General features: G+C 39.8%; 1 protein-coding gene across 1 annotated transcript in view; it reads right to left on the bottom strand.

Annotated features, from left to right (window-relative positions):
* Positions 1 to 20,765, bottom strand: part of csmd2 (CUB and Sushi multiple domains 2) — a 264,361-nt gene that overhangs the window by 207,461 nt on the left and 36,135 nt on the right. The window contains exon 2 of the mRNA XM_028036079.1: positions 19,491 to 19,707. Within this exon, the coding sequence (XP_027891880.1) occupies positions 19,491 to 19,707 (217 nt within the window). The remainder of the gene's footprint in view (positions 1 to 19,490; positions 19,708 to 20,765) is intronic.

Below are 20,765 nucleotides of genomic sequence, written 5' to 3'. Positions count from 1 at the left end.
TCATTCCACTGCAGCTTTGCCATTTTTCGCAATCAAAACAATTTACCACCCAGAAAGCGGCAGAGATCTGTCACCAAGCCAGACATACACAGGCAAATTGAAACGCAGGTGTCCTCCGCTCATTTATTGCGCATCCCCATAAACTGATCTGCCTGTGCATGTGGATCGCCATGAAGAATCAAAATCTTTGTGTACAAATTCTAACAGAGGACAGTGTTGCTTGGCAAACTCAGCTAATCGTTGAAAAGTCACTTATTTTTTCCCCCCCGTTTGCAACATGTGCCCTCTCTCTCTCATTACATGTTTCCATTTTATATAATTTATTACATCCCACTTTTTTATTTCTAAATATTAAAATGAGTATAATAAAGACTGCACAATGCAGGGGGAAAATCCCCACAAACACTGCCTAAGGATGATAAACTAAAAAGAAGATATGCAAATACACGCCTGTGGCAATCCAAGAAAGATTGCCACATGTTAAACGACAGGACACATGCTCATGCAAATAGCCCTTTTACTTGACCACAAATTGAGTTGGAAGGCAGCCATCTTGGTCCAGCAGCAGCAGCAACACTGCGGGAAAGTGGGGGATTAGATCGAGGGTGTAATGCAGAGCCCGAGGAGAAGGGGCGGTCAACAAACTGGGAGGGATTCTCGCAGCGTCCAAATCGCGATCGTCAAGCATGAGCCAGATACGGCCCTGAATCACATGCCAAGCACAGATAAAATTGGAGACACACAGACGCCGGTTTAATGTGTGAAGGCTGGAAAGATGACATTTTGCTATACAATACGGGCAACGGCAATCTGTGAATTTGTGAAAATGAAGAGGGGGCGGGGGGGAAACTGCCACGGGAGTCTGCTGTTGTCGAGGGAAAGCTGCAAGAAAATGTTGATATTGCAACAGGCATGGTAAAGAATAGGTTTTCTGCACAGGTGTCTCAAGTGAGTGCCAGATTGATGACGAGAAGGGGAAAAACAGAGGCATAGAGAGATTTAAAAAGAACTCTTCTTTCTATTATAAAAGCAAAAGGAACAATTACGTTCTCCAGAGAGAAGGATAAGCGTATGTGTTTATATGTTCAACCACAAAGGAATGTATGCACTATATATATAGGTCTTAGCATTAAGGCATTCCTGCTGTGTGTGGAGAGAGCAGAGGTCCATTAAGAAGAGTTTTCACCTGACTGGCTTCAGAGTCATCTCAATGAAGAACCTCTGCTTCCAATTAGTCCAACCTTACCCCATGGGGACGGGAGGAGGGCATGAACGGACGGGGAAGATTGAGTCAGACAGTAAATGTGTAGCCGGGAGAGAGGAGAGAAAAGGGTGGAGGTGGTGCCAAAACCATCGGGTGAATACAGCTTCTCCAGAGTTGTCATGGGATTTTTGTCTCTCTCAGTGAAAAATGTTGTCCTCACAAGGCCTGTCAGTTCATTTTTGACCATGTTTTGGTAGAACTGGAAGTGTGCAATACTTGGCATTATTGATTAAACAACCTTCCAAGAGATATTCATAGTAGATTGTAACTCCTGATTAGGTGGCTTCTGAAGGTATCTTCTCATATTGGATTTAATTAGGGCTACCAGAGTCTAAAGACCTGAGTTTGTGTTGGTTTATTACATAATATCCCAATAAAACAAAATTTTTTCAACTTGACAAAATGTTAAAAAGTTCAAGGTGTATGAACACATGTGTTTTAGGAAACGTACAAACCTCACAGAAGAGCGTGACTAAGGTTTATTTACTCTGGAAAACCTCCCATACTTGCTTTAAGGGACTCACTCAGCCACACAAATGCAGTTTTACTTATTTAAACATTTGTGTATATTTTGTGCTCTCTGCTTGAAAATATATGCAGGCCTACAACAGCATAGGCCAAATCAGGCCATTCATCCTTTAATCTTATTCACTCATTGTGTGGGTGTATGAGTATGTGTAGAGTGTATTCTCAGGGTAGAAGGTAAGCACAGTGCTGATGCAGCTGATTTTTTCTCCCCCTAAAGGAAGGAAGAGGGAGGATAAAAAAAAAATAGATACAGCAGCAAGATTTTGATGGCTGAGTCGAGGAGAGACATTAGCCAATAAATGATGGGTGGTTAGAGAAAAGGGAGGACAGTGCATGGAGAAGAACGAGGGTATATTTTTTTATTTGTGAGCCTGCGTGCATGCGTGTGTGTGCGGGGGGTGCATGAGGGTGTGTGTGGGGGTGTGTGGGTGTGCGTGGGGATGTGTGTGTGAGAGTTTATGTGTGGCATATCCTTCCCTTCCAGGACCCTGTGCACCCTGTCAGTGGTCAAGGCCAGAGGCTGATGTTCAGCTGTTCTCTAGAGCTCTAACTCTCCTCTGACTGCCTGTCACACAAGCAGCAATGTTGTGAGCTAACCTCATCCTGCCTAGAACGGCGCCTCTGTGACACACGTACACATATAAAGCCCAACAAATTCTTAGTCTCCGCCCTTTCGTGCATGCTTCCAGAGAAATTGCTGTTGTATCCAAATTTTAAAACGGTTGCTGTCAAAATATATGACTACAACTCTTCTCTTTCTCCATCTAAAAAAAAAAAATATATATATATATGTAGCCAAGTAGAGGTTAACATGATGCTTCACTCCCACACACACACACAATTAGATTTATCCAGTTAGCAAGGAGAGTTTCACACACAATTACAAGTATATATATTTTTTACCCCCATCAGCCCTCTCTTCTTTTCCTGGTCTAAATATAATGCTCCACGTCATTTTGCCCAAGGCAGGATTTGGCCTTGATAGAGTTGCCTTCAGTGCTTTCAGTTTCATTTAAAACTCCTGGTGTTTAAAGCATTAATTATGCTGCTTAATGGCTTTGCAAAGGCAATAAAAAAAACTGTTAATGACAATGACAGTGGTCGACATAGACTTTTTGGCACCTGTTGATTTTAAGCATGTCATTTTAAATGGCTTATGAAATAAATATAAACGAGCTAGCTCTTTAAAAAAAAAAAAAAAGGTAAAATACAAACCCCATCAATACTACAGGGTATATTTTTAAACTGGGGAATTTTTTCTATTGGTTTTTTAAAAAATCAGGTGTTTATATATCCTGTGCCGTGCCAGAAAGTGGAGATAACATCGACTTCAACAGAACCAAAAGAAGACAATCCTAATCACGCAAAATGTTGGTTTACACATTCCTGAACAAAAAATTACATAGGAATTGTATGAAAATGACTTTTTACTGATTTCATAATTTCTCTGCCATACATTATTCCTTTCATTACAAAATGCAGCAAAGCACCACATGATGGGCCCTTTGCCGGGTTTTACTGCAGTGCTCTTTCACTTCAGCCCATCCCCAAAACCGCATTTCCTCTGGGCTTTGTGTTCCTTTCATATACTTTCCCTGAAAAGTGAGAGACTGCTGAATATCTATGAGAGCAAAGATCTTTTGCATGCAACATTCGGTATGCTCTGCCCACTCCAAATGGCTTCAAACCAATTTGAAGCTCTTTAGATCTTTTAAAAGGTGCGTTTTTTCCATAATCCACTCTGATCTTCCCAGTTGTCTCTAACAAGCTTTTTTTCTTTAGATCTTGTCCTGGAAGAGTATGAAAACTTCACAGCTATGTCATGATCCACCTAAATGGAATTTGAAAATCTCTGATGGGTTTTTTTTTTTTGGAAATATATTTTTGAAGATCACAGAGATGCATCACTTCTTCTGACTTTTAGAGAACCACTTTTTCAAAGACTAGTTCAGGTAACTTAACATAGATTTTTATTTTTATTTTTTATTTTTTCTGAGCTCACTAGGTGTTTCCAGTATGTAAGTAGGCACGTTTTCAAATGAGCAGGTTGCATCACTTGGGCATTTTGCTTATTCCCCACATCACTTTCTTTCAGCCTGATCCTTCTTAAAGTTTCCCCAACATCCTGCATATACCAGCATGCAACTTGGGCCAGTGATAACTAGCGTTGCAGACCCAGCACCACAGTCCTTGGCGAGAAAATGTCGACAAACTGTCAGCAAACCAGCTACACTACCGTAGCTCTGTGGACCTGAGGATGAACAGTACAGACCAAAAGTTTGGACACACAGTTGTGTCCAAACTTTTGGTCTGTACTGTATACTGGAATTTTCAGCTACTGATCAACTGGCACCATTTAAGCTTGAACTGTACTGACTAATTCCTACTTGATTCCTTTGATTTAATCCAAGAACCTCACTCCCTTCTTGATAAATACAATTATCTTTCAATAACTGTTCTGGTTGATGACTGACAGTTTCTAAAGAGATAAAGCTCCTTGAACAATGCCAGGATTCCTAATCTGATGTCTCTCACATATTTCCATCTCAGTTTAGGGCTGATGACCAGGATTCAAAACTGAGACTTGCGCATTTTTTTTATTTATTTTTTTTACCCCTCCAGGGGGTCTTTTTGTGGGCTCTAGTGTCCCTTATATGACAGTAGGCTGACAGGAAACGGGGAAGGAGAGGGGAGAAGACATGCGGCAAATGTCGTTGGGTCCGGGAGTCAAACCCGCGATGGCCGTGTCGAGGACTCAAGGCCTCCAAATACGGGTCGCGCTAACCGCTACGCCACCACGGCACGCCCCGGACTTGCGCATTTTGATCCAACAATGGAAACTATCTTGAAAGCACATATTCAATGTAACCTGTCTGTATATATGCATATATTTCAGTGCCATCAGTGTCATCTTTCTGAAAGGTTTTCGGTTTGGTAAAGGTGGATCTCGATAAAAGCCACAACAGTTTGAAAAACAAAACGGCTTTCCGCCACATCCCTCAGCCCATCTATATTTAACACACCACCAACATATTTTGACTCAAATAGCCCTTTTCCTTTGGTCTGTCTTGTGAAGAAAGTCAAGCCGCAATGAGCGGAGCCACATTCCTACATGACATCACAAGATATCAGCACTGCATGGACAACCTGTGAGGACAGGAGAGCTTCTCAGATCTCTCCGACGCTAAACGTAGACGGTGAGTGAGTTCAAGCTGAAAGTCAAACCACAGCGAAGTCATTAAGAAACCAGCGCCTCTCAAGAAGGAGGGCGCGGGGAGACACAGAGGAAGATAAGCTGAGAGAGAGAAAAGAAAAAACAGAGTGGAAGGCTAGCGTTCGAAGAAGATATGAAAAGAGAAGAAAACACATATTAGCATAGACTGGATGAGATTTTAAACAGATGAGGCACACTCGACAAAATCGGAGCAACTAAATAACAGCATGTTATGATGCTGGAAGTGAAAAACAAACTGCATGTGAGAACGGAAAAATAATGGAATTTGAGCTGCTGAGCACAAAAACAAAACCAATGCACTGATGAAAACTGGAGAGCAATTTATAGTGTCTAAACAATCACGGAATGCCTTGGGTTTTTGGTCTTTAAGACGACAAGAGCAGCAGCTAAGGACCAATTAGTAATCATTTGCTTTGTGGAATGACAAAAGTAATCACCATCCACATTAAAAGATGAGTGTAAATAAGTGGAAGGTTTATGGGATATTGTACCAATGCTGTACTGGAGATAGTCGGGCCGTCATCTTAGAGCGGATCTGTCTCTTAAATCTAATTCCACCCAGGATTTGCAGTAAGTGGAGCATAATGGCTTCCACACATTCTCATAGATGTAGTTCTTCTGCTGTGCCCAACAGTCAGCAAGTTAGCATGACTGGTTTATCTGTGAACCATCTAAAATCCATTAACTGCATATTAGATTGTGCCGATGTTATCTGCATCTCCCCAGTACTTTGAATACCTCTGAAGCAACTCAGTATGCCGAGTACATGTGCAGAACATGCATAGTGTGACTATAAGTTCAGCTTGAATGTCTGATTTTTAAAAAAATACATACAAGTGCTCATATTGAATTTTAGGGTATATTTTCAAACGTAAACCACGCAGGACATAAACTGAAAAAACTACAAGGTCCAAAAATAATTATAATAGTTTAGTGCAGTGCACCCTAAACTTTACTGCATGCAAAATTACATTAAAATGTTATTACAATTTATGAGAAAAAGTTTCACAAATTAAAATCTGAAACGTGTGGTCTGCTTTTGTATTAATTACACTGGCATCAAAACTGTCCGGAATAATTGTTAACAGTAATTATACAGTAATTATAGTTGCATATTTTTTTGCTTATTCATCTTCTGAAATTAGCTCACGCTCAGTCAAACTGAATCCAGAGGGGGTTTGTGGACAAGTCTTACCACAAATTCTCAGACGTATTCCAACTCATGAAAAGGCTTCACTGTAAACCATTTTAATGTAGCCATGCTTATTTGTTTAGGCTTTTCATTATACTGCAAGGACATCAACTCTTGCTGAAGAGAAACATCCCCATAGAGTGATGCATGGTACTACGTTACTGCGCACCGGGGATATAGTTCAGGGTCAGGTCCAGCATCAGTTTTGTATGTGAACTAGTTTAGTCTTCGTCTGCTTTACTTTTAACAATGATTGTCTTTGTCACTCTTTTGTTATTGCCAAATTTGTCGAGTGCACAGCTCAAAGTTGTCTTCATGATGGTGTTTGCTCACTAATGCTCGCTAACAAAGAGCAAACTGTGAAGGCAAACAAACTCTTGTCCTTCCTAGCGGTATTTATTCTGCAATAACAATATACACAGGTGGACTCTGTTTACACTTTTGAAAGCATCTTGTTATAGATTTTATTTCAGTAAAAAATAACTCAATGCTTCTGCGTCTGTAATATACATTGCTCTGTCTGTGTGCTGAAAAAGAAACATGAAAATGTTGATGTGATATGAATGCAAGGCACAGTGATTTTATTTCTTAAAATAGTGTACCCTTCAGTCCAACTTAAGAAAAGTTCAAAAACCAAACCAGAATTAAATTCTTTGTTTACTTGTCCCCCCTCTGTACAGACATAAGTCAATTATGCCCACAGCAAACAAATCAAAGCTGACAAATGGAACAAGGTGACGTCCGTACTCCCTCCCCTGTGTTTCCACTGCTCTGCACAAATTGCTTTGCAATAATCCTCAGGCAGAAAATAATTAGGGATAAAAAAAAATAATTCAATGTTGTGCCCCTCTTGTCCCCAGCAAAGTGACAACTCTAAGCAGTAGCTATGAGATATGCCGTTGTTTACTTCCTTGTGAAAACACGTGTGCGTGTGTGTAAGTGAACAGAGCAATTATGACACAGAAGGCTGTGGAAAATGATCAAGGAGAGACTAAGGGCAGACATAAGAGATCACAGTGACATCAAACAGGAGGCAAGATGAAAGAAATGCTGAATGACTGACAAATAAGCTAAGGAAGTGGATAGTATTTAATGCATGCTTCGTTTTAGGTAGTTGAAATAAGTAGTAATATTTTCTGTATTTAGATGTGTTCTTTTCTTTTTGAATCTGCCGAGTAGCCATTTCAAACCGAGCTGAAACAGTTTATGACACCAACAGTACTACACAGAAAAAGCCTCATCACCTGTTGCACACTAAATGTACGACATACCCAATCTTTTTAACTCCAAATTATCTTGTCCTTTTCTTTTTTTATGTACATAATCTTTCCTAACTTAAAAAGTTTAATATACTGTAGATGTTATTAGAACATTTCCATGTAGGATGTAAAATGCTGCTGGACAAATTCCATTATTTAACCATACAGAGCCCCATCACAGGGCAAAGTACTTATACGTTATAAAAAAATTGCACTCTTGCTTTTAAATGAATGTTTTTTTTAGTTCCAGCGTATAACTTCTGCCTTCAATACTTTTATGTATTGAAGTTACAACAAAGTGGGGAAAAATGTTTCACATCAAGTTAACATGTCAAGAAGATACTCAAAGTGGTTCCAGCAATCTCATACAATTGGTAGAAATGAAGTTTGTGAAAAAGCGCTTCACTTTTAATATACAAGATGCTAAATATTTTCAAGGTGGTAGCAAGTTTTTGTACTGTGCTTTGATGTAGTCTAAGAGGTGTTAACGTCAGGCTGTTTTATGCATGTGATAAACTGGGGCACACACAAAACAAACATACACATACAAAATGTGTTCAATAAAAATAATGATACACTACAGACAGTACTGTGATAATGTATTCTCCTTTCTACAGACTGCTACTGTTTTTGCTTGTTTGTCACCCCTTGGTTGTTTTAGAATATTATATACATGCACAAATAGACAAGGTTAACCTAATAAACACAAAATGCAGTTTTCCAATGATTATTTCACTTATTAAGGAAAGAATTGTCTAAACGAAGCTGCTCCTGTGAGAAAAATTGACTCCCTCACATACATAATAAATGGTTGTGCCACCTAAAAATGGGCATTAATTAATCTTTTACATCGCTGTGAAGGAATTTTGGAACGCTCTTCATTTTGGTTGTTTTGAGTCATTCAGAGGTGAACTTGCTGGCTTGCTTCTAGATCATTGTCTTGCTGCATAACCCGAGTGTGCTAGAGGTTAATGTCACAAACTGATGGCCAGGAATTCTCCTTCAGAAACAGATAAACAGATCCAGATCATTACACTAACATATATCTCGACATCATGTCCTATTCTGAAAATACAGTGACTTTTATGCCAGATGTGAGCTGCATCATGTACACCTTCCAAAAAGTTCAACTTTGCAGCTCATTTTTGCTGATGCTCTTTTACTTTCAAGCATTTTTTTTTATGCATAACCATAGCAACAGGAGCTTGACTGACAGCTCTAAGACCTTCCTCCTGGCTCTGATTGGTTGTTTCTGACAGGGAGCGGTGCATTTCTGCAGATGGCAATATGAGCACTCTGACAAGGTGGAGGAGATCGACATAGTCATGACATAGTAGCAGTATTAACAAATATGTGGAAAAAAAATTAATAGAAGTTACCTACTGCAGGATTAATAAAGTGTTTTGGAATTAAATTGAATTTTAATTGAATTTAGTTTCTTAACTTGTCTTCTCTCAGCTCAGTTTATCAAATATTTTATTGCATTGGTAAATAAAGTAGTTACACAAAGCAACTGTAAAGAGATAAAATGACTCATCCTGGCAAACATCAAATTTTTTCATGTGTAAGGCACACAAGGTTGACAAAGTACTAGTGTGCATATGACATGACGGACATATCAGTAAATGGATGAAATAAACAAATCCCAAAATATAGTCTACACTTGGGCGACAGCCGAGTATATGCTCTATGAAATTCTGTCAATTGGCCTCTTCGTGGAGAAAAGACCAAATCCTTTATTCACAAGTTGATGCTTTTGCTTTTGCTCCATCTCTGACTAATCCTCCCTCCTGCCCTCTTCTTTATAGAGCAGCAGCAGGGCAATTTATATTGACGGAGTTAACGCTCCCACAAAACATTTTATCTTACACAGAGCCAAAAGCAAATATTGCTATGGGAGTGGATAGCATTTAAAGATCAGAAAAAAGGTCTACATTTAATTTGCAAAATGACTTGTATTAAAATCTTCTATAACACTATCCTTCACAAGTCAGCTTTTTTGTGTGCAGATTCAACTCTATTATTATTATTTCTATTTCCTGTGTTAACCATGTACAGATGTGTGTACGAACACAAACATATCTTTCACTTGTGTTGTAATAAAAGTGATATACACCCACTTTATGTTTAAAGATTAGAGCTGAAATATAATGAACCGATCATTTACCCATCCTGAAGATCAAAAGGTCTGACATTTAATGTATTTTGTTTCATTTAGCATTCATCTCAAGGAAGCAGTTTGGACAGAAAAGCTTATTTGAAGCAACAAGGTAAACCATGGCTCACAAATTAATTATTTGATTTGAGTGGAAAACCTAAACGTCTGCAGCATCAGCCAAATATGATGATGCTACATCTTGTCAGTTCCTGATATTTCGTGGTTGAATAGAAGCAAATATTTGCAGCCAGGTTTCTGAATCTATCAGAAGTCTACTCAGACAAAAGGTGTAATATTCCTTAATAAATCTTCCAAACGCATTAGTCGCAGTGTTAGTTGCTCATGAATGATTCAGTAAATAAGGAATGTGGGTGTCTGCAGAAGCCATGATGGATTATTCCAACACAAATTATAAAATGTAAGCGACGGTAGCTTATTATAAATACCTTATGAATCTTTATTCGAATTTACATCATATACACTTGTTTCCCCATTGTTGTGATCTTCTGTGTTTCCCTCTGCAAAGGAATGCAACTAATAAAGCCCAAAACAAGATTGCGTGGAAGATCTGATTAGCCAGCAGAGCTAAAAGGGACACAGTGACCGATGGAGCTCCCTACCAATTCCATTGACTTTCTACCCATCACTCTTCTTTTACTCCGGTGGGAAGGATGATCAAAGAGCAGCAGAAGAAAGAAGATGGAGAGGGAAGAGAGAGTAGGAGGAGGAAGGTGTTAGTCTTGCATGCAAATATAAATATGCGTGCGTGTGTATGCGTGTGTGTCTACATGAGTATCCTGAATAACACCCTGGATCTGGAATTAGTAACAGTAGCACACAGATACTCGTGCAGATTTCTGCTTTGGTTGCTCTCTGTCTGCAGGTCTTAATATTAATGCCTGTCTCCTAATTATGTGCCTTCCTGGTTTGAAGTCCTGAACAATGTGTTTTAATTAAGTCTTCAGCATCCCTTCACTGCACTGCATGTATATTCATCTCACTTATTACCATCATTAATGACAGAATCAATGACGGAATGTTTAGGACGGGAACGGCACAGTTAACCTTTGATTTCTCAACAGCTAAATAAGCACAAGTGCAAATGGTCACGTGCAGTAAGTGTTTAATTACAAGCTAGAAAAATCCGTTTGGCACAGGGCAGCTATTGTGCATGTGTGCGCGTGTGTGCTAAATGTAATGTGTTGTATCCATGATCAGATTTGCAAGGTATTTGGGTGAGTAATTAGACCGCCATGCTCCGTGTCTCCCAGGGATGAAGAAGAGAAAGCAGAAAAAAAGAAAATGATGAAATCAATGATCAACACACAACTGCAGAAACACAAACACGCATGCCTACACACATCAAAGATAACACAAGCTGGAAGAAATCACCACAAGATTATCTGAAGATATTGAAACAAACTGTGCAAATCTGTCTCTAAATTTATAAGATTACAGTATTTGTATTCATGTCCTGAAATAAAAACATTTCAGAACCAGCAACCACCACATTAAGCGTTTTAAAAGCCATATATTTTCCTTCAGCTGCTCAATCATTCACTGCCTTTTATTCATTTGTCAAGTAAGTAATTCTTCAAAGTATAAAACAACATTCATGGTTGTAGTATGGCAAAATTAGAAAAAAAACTTCAAGGTGTCTGAATACAAACTTTGCGAGGCACCATATCAGAAAAACAGCCTCCGGAGACTACCCTTTGTTAAACAGAACTATTGAATCATTATAGATGGAATCATTATGCAGCTTAGAATTAAATTGTACAAGTCAGTAGGGTTACTTTAGCTTAAAGCTAAAAATCTACATAAAAGAAATTCTTTTAAAAAAATATGCCAGTGGACCTGTACAAAGTGAAACATACAATTATGTTCTTTTTTTTTTTTAGAGCTCAGAAAGGATCAAATTTGAACAGTGAGTTCTAAAGGAGGATAATTACACCTGTGTTTTAAATGGTTACATTTTCATCAGTAAAAGCCTTAATGGCTTAAGTGGCTACCCTCCAAAATTTGCTGTAATTGATCTAAGTGAATATGAACCCAAACCTGGGGGGGGGAGGTTAAAATGGCTCATCATTCACATCATGCACTTCTTGGTTTGATTTTGTCTTTTGACAGAAAAAAAAAGTGCATTCTCAGTTGTGTATTTTTAATAAGTATATTGATTGGCCTTGAAATGGGCGAAAGTCGATAGTGATGAAACACAATGAATAATACAAAGGGTGCTGTGTATAAATTTACAGGCTTCTATTTGATTATTTCTCTAATCTTGAGTTGCTGGGCCTAATAATTCTGCCTTACAGGTGAGTGGACGTTATAAATCTGGGCATCGTTTTACTTTTTCTCCTGTGGGAAGATGATGAAAAACAAACTATCACTCTTCGTCCTGTTTTTAGCAGTCTGTCGTTAAAGCTGGCATTGATAAGTGGCAGTCTTCCCATTAACAGCCCAGACTCAAAGGAGCCATAAATTCAAAATTGTGCACGTCTGTGGGCGTGCGCGTTTGTGTGTGTCCGTGCATTAATGAATGTGCTTGCACATGCTGTGGGATGTGCGAATGCATCTTTCTATACGTCTATCTGGATTGCCTGAATAATCATGAGCACCGCAAACTCATAAAACTACGCAACCTTCAGGTGATACATCTCTGACACTGGGAATCAAGGATCCCACCTCTTGATTTAGATATATTTTCCTTACGCAGTCCTCTCACGGCAGCACAATGAACAGACAAAGTGGGGGACGAATATGCAAACACACATTCAATAAATAAGAGTGTTCACATGCTCCTATCATATTCCAGAGTTTACGTATTGAGATTGATGCCAGAGGCCTTCACAGCAGAAGAATTATTGCCACAGGCGAGTCTTCAAAAGGGAGGTGCCACTGCACGTCACCCATTTTCACCCTGACCCGCGAACCATAGCTCTTTACAAGCATGACTCACCGACTAAGTCATTCACACACTCAGCATGAACTACAGATAGACTCTAGCTCTCCAAATACCAGCAGAGATAAAAGATGAAGCAGTGGATGCTCTGTGCTAACAGTAACTGCTATGGAGAACCCCCCCGGGAGATGACTAGCTTTAACTCGGATGTGATAAAATAATACTGTAGCGCTGATCTTAAGCCAAATGTAAGGGCCATAAAATATTAAACAGCCACATATTTTTATGCGAGCAGCTGGGGTAATGTGGGAAAAATGCTGTGCTGAGAGCAGAAAAATGTTGGAGTGTCTAAAAAAAGTAGAGAAGTAACACTTTTCCAGCCCAATGCCATTTATTTAGTCCTTAAAAGCGTATGTGCAGTTGAGTGTCGTGTTCGTTTTATCTGAATCACAACAAACCTTGGTTTAGCTGAGAATCAACCGGCTTCATGTAATGGGCTGTTAACTGTAACCCTCCCTCCGCATCACTTTTAGGCAAGAACGCTCCAAGAAAACACACTGCAATTGTGTCCCTGCACACACATTTACACAAATACACAGAAAACACTGAAATAAATTTGTGCGCTGAAATTCCTTCCCTCGCAGCCCCATAGGCTAGCTGTTGTGTTAGCACCACTCCCACCACTACGCACTAGTGTTCCTTATTTAGGTCCAATCCTGCCTCCAGGCTGAAAATCTGTCCCCCTTCACGCCTCCGCCTCTCCCCAACTAACCCCACGTGTCTCAGACCACCGGGCTGTAAGCCCCTCTGTTCCGTCACTCCATCAGTGAGAGGAAGGCATGTGGAGAGGGACAACTTTGCACACCCCGGCAGCTTTTCTCCCGCACTGAGATGTACTTAGTGTACCCTGACTGGCAGCTACAAGGTGAAATGTGACACAAAAAGTGAGAAAAAAAAATCTTGCTTTTTTTTGTCATGCTAAAAAACATGTACTCTCTCCCACAGTGGCAGCCAGTGAGCTGGTTAAAGTTACGCTCCTAAAGTCAAGTTGAATATTGCTTTAGCCGTCACATGTCCTCTTTGACTTCTGTCAATTTTACAAGCTCTGTTAAATACTTGGTTAGACATGTTACATGCCATTTTAATAGGGAAAGAAACTACTTGCGATTTTGCCTGCCTTTCCGTACCCACAATGCATGTGGTCCACGAAACTCTTTCAAAGTCACCCATTATTTTTCTCCATATTTAAAACAATCTTTAGAAAATGGCAGAGTATGCAGGCTGGCAATCCAACTCAGTAATATTTTCCCATTGAAAAACTACACTACAATCATAAGGTGGAAAAAATACAGGGTCATGCAACTCGTACAGCTATTGCTCTGTACGTTATATGATGGCTGAAGGAGGCGAGTTTCCTGATTTTAAAAAGAACCCTTGTTTGCACAATAATCTCCAGATAGTCCAGATTAGTCCCCAGAACAGAAGCAACTTTCTTTATCAGCTTGTTTAGCCTTTTTAAGTTCCTGGCTCCAATGCCGCTATCCCAGCAGACGATAGCAGAAGACTGTGCACTCTCCACAGATTTATCTCACTGCAAACAATGAAGGACCAAAACTTCCTCAAGAAGCCTGCTCTGTCCTTTCTTGTAGACAACTTTATTATTGCAACTCCGATCTAGTTTGTTGTCCAGGTAAACACTGAGGTGTTTGTACTCCTCCACCACCTCCATTTCTTCCCCCACGACAGAAATGGTGTTTCTGTCGTGGGGGAACACATTTCTCTTGAAATCTACAATCATCTCCTTGGATTTGTTCACATTCAAGTTGAGATGGTTGTTTCCACACCATGCCGCAAAGTGGCCCACCTGCTCTCTATCCTCAGCGTCCTGATGGACTAATTCTACAAATGACTGGAGTCTGTTTTTTACTCAAAGTTAGAGGTGCACAAAGTGAAAAGGGATGGTGAGAGAACAGTTCCATGTGGCGCTCCTGACTACCAGCTCAGGTGTATTACACAACATGGTTGAAATAATAATAAAGCCTAAGGAGGACCTCTAAATTGTTCTATCACCTTCTTAGACATTTTATTTTTCTTTGAGTTGTATGATTTTATCCCAACCTGGGAAAGGACATGTTTATACAAGTTATTAAAATGTTAAATGTCACTCTTTCCAAAATGAGTGGATGTAAGTGTTCAACCAGAACTGTATGTCTAATGTATACACACTTATTTGATAGGCGGTAGACCTTACATGTTCTTAATAATATAGTACGATAGATAAGCTCATTTAAGAAAACGTTTTCCAGAAAGAGTTTAGAAAGAAATTTTATACAGAGTTCTCCTCCCTAATTCCAGTTGTCACATCAGGCCAAATATTTCTATTTTTATTCTAATCTTTCTTCAAACATTGTCTTTGAGCTTTGCAGACTCCTTTCCTTTTGGCTTTTGTTCTGCTGTGCTTCTGCGCCACCATGAGCAAAGCTGCCTCAAAAGGCCCCAACCTGCCCGTGACGCACCGAATCACCACACCATCTCTGGAGATAAATGCCGCCTTTAATTATCAGCGATCAAAGAGCCGAGCAGCAGCTTGTGCTAGCAATCTAGGATTCCCATCAACAAGTATTTTTGCCCTCGTCTATTCAGAGAAGCTGCCATCGCATTTTCTGTCTTCTTTCCAGACGTCGGTTTTGATCAACAGTGTAATGAAGTGCTGCACCATCAGACTGACTCACATATGCTTATCTAAAGTAGAGACTGTGACTCATAAAGCATCTGCAACCACAAACACACCCCGGGGTGTACACATGTAGAGAAACACACGTTTGGCTAATTTCTTCTAAGCAGTTATTATCCAGATAATATTTTTCGAAGATTTTTTGGGACAGTAAAGAATGCCTGAGTTGATTGGATAAACAAATCTACAGGAATGTGGCTGCTGTGAATCAAGTTCCATCATTTCAAGTAGGGTTAAAAAAAAAAGGCATACATTTTTGATGATTGCTCAAGATTAAAGAAAAATTTCCAAGCTCTACAACCTACCACATAGCACACATAAAAGGAATAAAAAAAGGCATAAATTGGAAAATACTAAAAGAAGATGAGATACTGAAAAAAAAAAACTGAACGTAAATGAAATGTGAAAAAGAAATTGAAAGAAGAGCAGCAAGAAAGATGGAAGGAAAATTACTTCTGACAACTGGGAGATGAGAGGGAAAAGATGGATGAATTATCAGTTTTACATCTTTGTGTGTGTGTGTGTGTGTTTTTGAAGGTCGGTGAGGTTTCAGCTGGGGTGTTTGTTAGTGAAAAGTTCAGTCAGACTGCTGCCACCAAAAGAGAGAGACATCCTAGCAGATTTTCAGACTGTCAAAGCTCAAACAGAGATAAAGTTGGACGTTTTTCTTTTTCACAGAAGGTCTCTTTTAAAAAAGAAACTTGCCAAAGAAAGCTGGTGAAATCTAAAACCAATCTGTGATCCCTTTACTGTGTTTTTACGTCTATCTCCTTTTGGTCTTTTTTTTCCTCCTTTCTTCTATGAACCCCCTTTTCCTTCGGCTTTCAAGTCCACTCTTCATTTCTTCTTCTCCCTTTTATCCAAAGCGCAGAGCGTTTCGCTAAATCCCACTGGAGCATACTAAACAAGGCCCAGAGGTCCAAACAAGAAAATGGCTGAGGAGGACAAACCAGAAGCAATCCTTAATGGATTTTCTTCTCACTTTCATTTCTTTTCTGTGGGGAGGTGCAGTGAAGGCATCACTGGCTTAAAATGAGAGACTCAGGATGTGGAAGGGGATGAGAAGAGGTGACAGGGATGCGAAGCAAGCAGAGACAGGAAACGGTCAACAGGGAATCGGTGCAATGAATATTGTTCCTTTTTGTCTCGAAAAAGCCTGAGTTTCATATGACCAAGTCTGTTGAGAGTAAGGCAGATGGTGTTAAAACTTATCACATGTTACAGATATGTAGCAGTTTCCCTGCAACCCTGGTCGGATAAGTGGGTATAGATAAAGGGTGAATGGTTTGGTACATTTCCTGAATAGTTTCAGTCTACTGTGAGTGGTCCAGATGTCAATGCATCCCTGACAGGGGGCCCTGTGAAATAGAGAATTATTTTCAGGTGTCTTTCCAGTTACTCTTTTCCATTTTTCTGTAAAGCTACATCACAGCACCTGGTGCTGCACCTCCGAATTTTTGTCACTATGCAGATCGCGTCCGCCATCTTTGATTTAAAATGGCATTTATATGATCCCTCAATAAAGACCATCTTTTTGGAAAATACTGCACCAACGTATGGATCAAGTATAGAAGCCTTGCCGCTTGCTTAATTCTCATACGCTCACATGAACCTCTAAAAATGTGATGAGTTTTAGTCGTGTTTCTAAAGGTTCACGTAGAGCATGCAGTCAGATTGGTATGAGCACATACATCTTTGTGAACAAAGAACAAAGCGCATTTAAATTTCACACACATGCTTGTTTTGGCACATGCTTGGCTCTGTGTCTGATTTTGAAACTTGATCAAGCTTATGTACATGAATCACACCACCAGCCAATCACAGACAAGTCTTCTTCATCCACTTAGAGAATCCCTTATTCATCATTTGCTTATAACATCCGATCACAGCCAGCAAAATCAAATACTGCATCAAATGGCAGACAATACCAAACAAAACTGTAGGATATAGCAAAAAAATAAATAAAAAATATACAACAACCACCTGATTCTGTACTCTAACATTTAGTTACAGATACAAATACTTTGTATCTGTAACAGTTTATTTTTTCTTCCTTTTTTTTCTGCTTTTAACACTAGAATGGCTGGGTTTTCGATTTCTCCCTAGAATGGCTGAACAGGGCCAAAAGGCCCTGAATCCACCCTGACGACTCTGATGGCTCAAATTAGCATTCTTCTTCAATTGTAAATGTGGCCGTTGACCGTCAGGCCAGAAAGTAGGAATGTGAATAGTCCATGTTGGGGGTGGGTATCTATGATACCTGCAGGAGATCAGATCTCCTGTAGGTAGTGCTCTTCAGTTTAGTTTTGAAGCATACATGAAGTGTTTTTGGAGAGATGTGACCTTTTGCAGCTGATCCATGATGTTGTGCTGCATTATCCAGGTCATTTTGCCAAATGTACATAGAGTTTGCAAAACATACAATCTGTTTCAAAAAATATGCAAGGTTTTTCTAAAAGAAATGAGTAATGTTTCTCTTTGAAATAAAGCTAAGAGGGTATTAATTGTGTTGATCCACCTCAAAAAAATCATGCAAAAAGTGTAAGCAAAAGAAATCTGGGAGACTTTGCACATGCAAATTTGCATGCAGCCTTTTGTGCTGTGGAGGATAAATAGGTGACTGCTTCACCTATTTAGTTCACAAGAACTAATGGCATTTATTTCAGTCATAATCTTGCGGGGGGTGACCAAGGTTCCATCACTATGTGACAGCTGGTCAGCAAACCTGGCAAACATGATTGACATGGCAGCACTGAATGCACCTGTGCTTTATCAGGCATGCATTGGGGTGCAGGACAGACGGGTGGACTTCCTGGTTGAGCTTGCAAAAGAGTTCGGTAACTCTCATGTGAGTGAGAAGAAGGCACACAAGGAGAAACTGCTTCGGCAACAACCTTCCACACCCAGCTCAGGCAAAAGGGCGAAGTGTCAGGATCGATGCAGGATGCGTGTCCTGAGGCCGAAACATCATCAGTGACCCCTCACACCCCCACCATGGACTGTTCTCCCTGCTGCCCTCTGGAAAGAGGTTCTGCAGCATCCGGTGCAGGCCCACCTGGTTCCGAAACAGCTTTTTCCCACTTGCCATCAGACTGCTGAACTCTTAACCGGACTGCACTCAAAATCTGGTCTCCACTTTATACCTTGCACATGTACAGAGCTAAATAACTTCTATTTTACTGTCAGTCCTGCACTTTATATTTTATATTTAGATTTATATTCATATTTTATACTGTATTTTATTTTACTCACAACATTGGAACCTCAAACATTATCCTGAGCCGTATGCAACGAAATTTCGTTCTGTATACACCCTGTGCATTGAAAATGACAACAAAGTCAGTCGAAGTCGAAGTCTAAGGAACAATTGTGCAACTGTGAGATGCGTTGAGGCCATTACCAGGGTACTGATAAGGTAATGGCCCTATTTACTGAACAAAAGCACCTGCTAGATAAAATCCTTCAGGCCAGTTGGACTATCTCTAGCCTGAATAGGTATATGTCAAAATGGCCTAACTCCAGCCATTCTAGTTAAACGTTACTAGCATTAATTGGCTTGTTTTAAGATTCACTGGGTGAATACTTGATAAGGATTTAACTAGTGTAGAAAATGCATATTATTTAATTGTATGATTTTATATTTGATTTTTTTAAGACTTATTGTTGGTGTTTCGGTATTGTCAAAAATGTCTACCAATAACACACAATTATCTAATATATTTAAGTTTCCAGTCAACTTTTAACACAGTGGACCACTGCTGTAGTCCATACCACCAGTAGTGGTAGAGACCACATACCATGTCATAGTATATGGTATCAAACATATAAACATAGCAATACCAGCCTCATATTTTGGTATAATCTCTCTGGGTTGGAAATTTGATACTGCTACCTGAGTGTGTGAATGTTGGCTCACAAAATGTTTTTGTGCTTACACCCAAGTGTGCTTACACCCTAAAGCTCTGAAGCGAAAATCCAGTGAATCACCTTGAATATGTCACAGAGTCAGTGTGGGATTAGTCACTAAGAATTTTGCTCCCAAAGCACCTGGAGCAGTTTTAGTTACATCCATTTTTATGATGCATCTACAGTTTTGACTAAAGGTGACGGCAAAGGACGCTGTCGAGTTGACACAGCGTCACATAATCATAAGATCATCGTTTGTCAAAGCTTGCATGAAACACGAACACATGTAATAAACTTGGATGGCATGTTTACCTTGTTCGCAGGTTCCCTGGGCTTGGCGGCCCATCATAAACAGACAGGATGTCAAAATCCTCCTCCAGGGCGAAGCCTTGAAACACCAGCTGTATCCGGTTATGATCTGCTCCCACAATGACCCATGTACAGTTGGCATAGTTTGGATAACCGTAAGGATATCCGGGACTCTCTATCGTCCCATTGGGACTGTGTAGAGTATAACTGCAATTCTGAGCTGCAGAGAGAAGAAAAAATAACAAAAGACGACTGTTAAAAAAAAGACCAGAGGACATGCTAGAACAGGTACAGTGTAGATGATTTTCTTTTCTTTTGCCTACACCAACATACTTTGAAGAAAGAAAATTAGAGATATGCACACCCACAGTCAAGCTGTTTGGACCAAGTGCTGCAACATCCATTATCACCCACAGCTTGCAGCATGAGCTATTAATATTGTTGTGCTAAATGGCTCACCATCTCCACTGCTTTCCTTACCTCTTTACCACTTCTACCGTCACATGCATGTTCAGTCACCGGGCCGCTCACCACATTAATAACTGGTTCCCACATTAATGCAAGACATACACTTGCTCAAGCAGAGAAGACAAGGGGGAGGAGAGGATGTGGAGATACACCCTTGAGTGCCTTTTTAATTGATGTCACCTTGTGATTCCTCACCCCAACACTCAATCAGGTTGTACGGAATGAAATTTTAATAGTACATGTTGCCATCTATCAGAGATGGGTACGTAAAATGGAAATTCTGTGTCTATGCGTTTCATCTCCATGGATTTAGCTGCGGGAGGAAATAATGTTTTACTGTGCGAACTGTGTTTTATATTTTGTGCAAGTCTCCATGTTATGAGAATGCCTTACTGCGAGGGAACAGATGAATAAAAGTGCTTAGATATCGCTCCCTAACTGATGTTGCAGTGATTTGATATCATGTTTTTGGTAGCGATGGTTATCTCCCCTAAGCAGAGCGGACTGAAGTAAAAAAACATAGTTTAAATCTCCTCTGTAGCAAATGTGAGCAGTCAGCTGTCAGTCTGTTGCCAACAAGTGAAGAGAGGATACAATCTGATTTTGAGAGACTGGCAGCAGGACTGTTGCATTCTCATACAAGCTGTAGAAAAACCACCTGTGCAGACAAGCACGCTCACATGGGTTCTATTTATCCACAGGATGTACGTTTTATTTTTGTTTGCCTTAGAAAAAAATATAATCAAACTAGAGTCTTTCTATAGATTGTAATTGTACGAGCAATTGTAAGAGTAATTGTACTCTTGTAAT

Source organism: Xiphophorus couchianus, chromosome 13, assembly GCF_001444195.1.
Source record: "Xiphophorus couchianus chromosome 13, X_couchianus-1.0, whole genome shotgun sequence".
Taxonomy (NCBI): domain Eukaryota; kingdom Metazoa; phylum Chordata; class Actinopteri; order Cyprinodontiformes; family Poeciliidae; genus Xiphophorus; species Xiphophorus couchianus.
The sequence above is the reverse complement of the archived record's forward strand: the minus strand, read 5'-3'. Positions and strand labels throughout refer to the sequence as shown.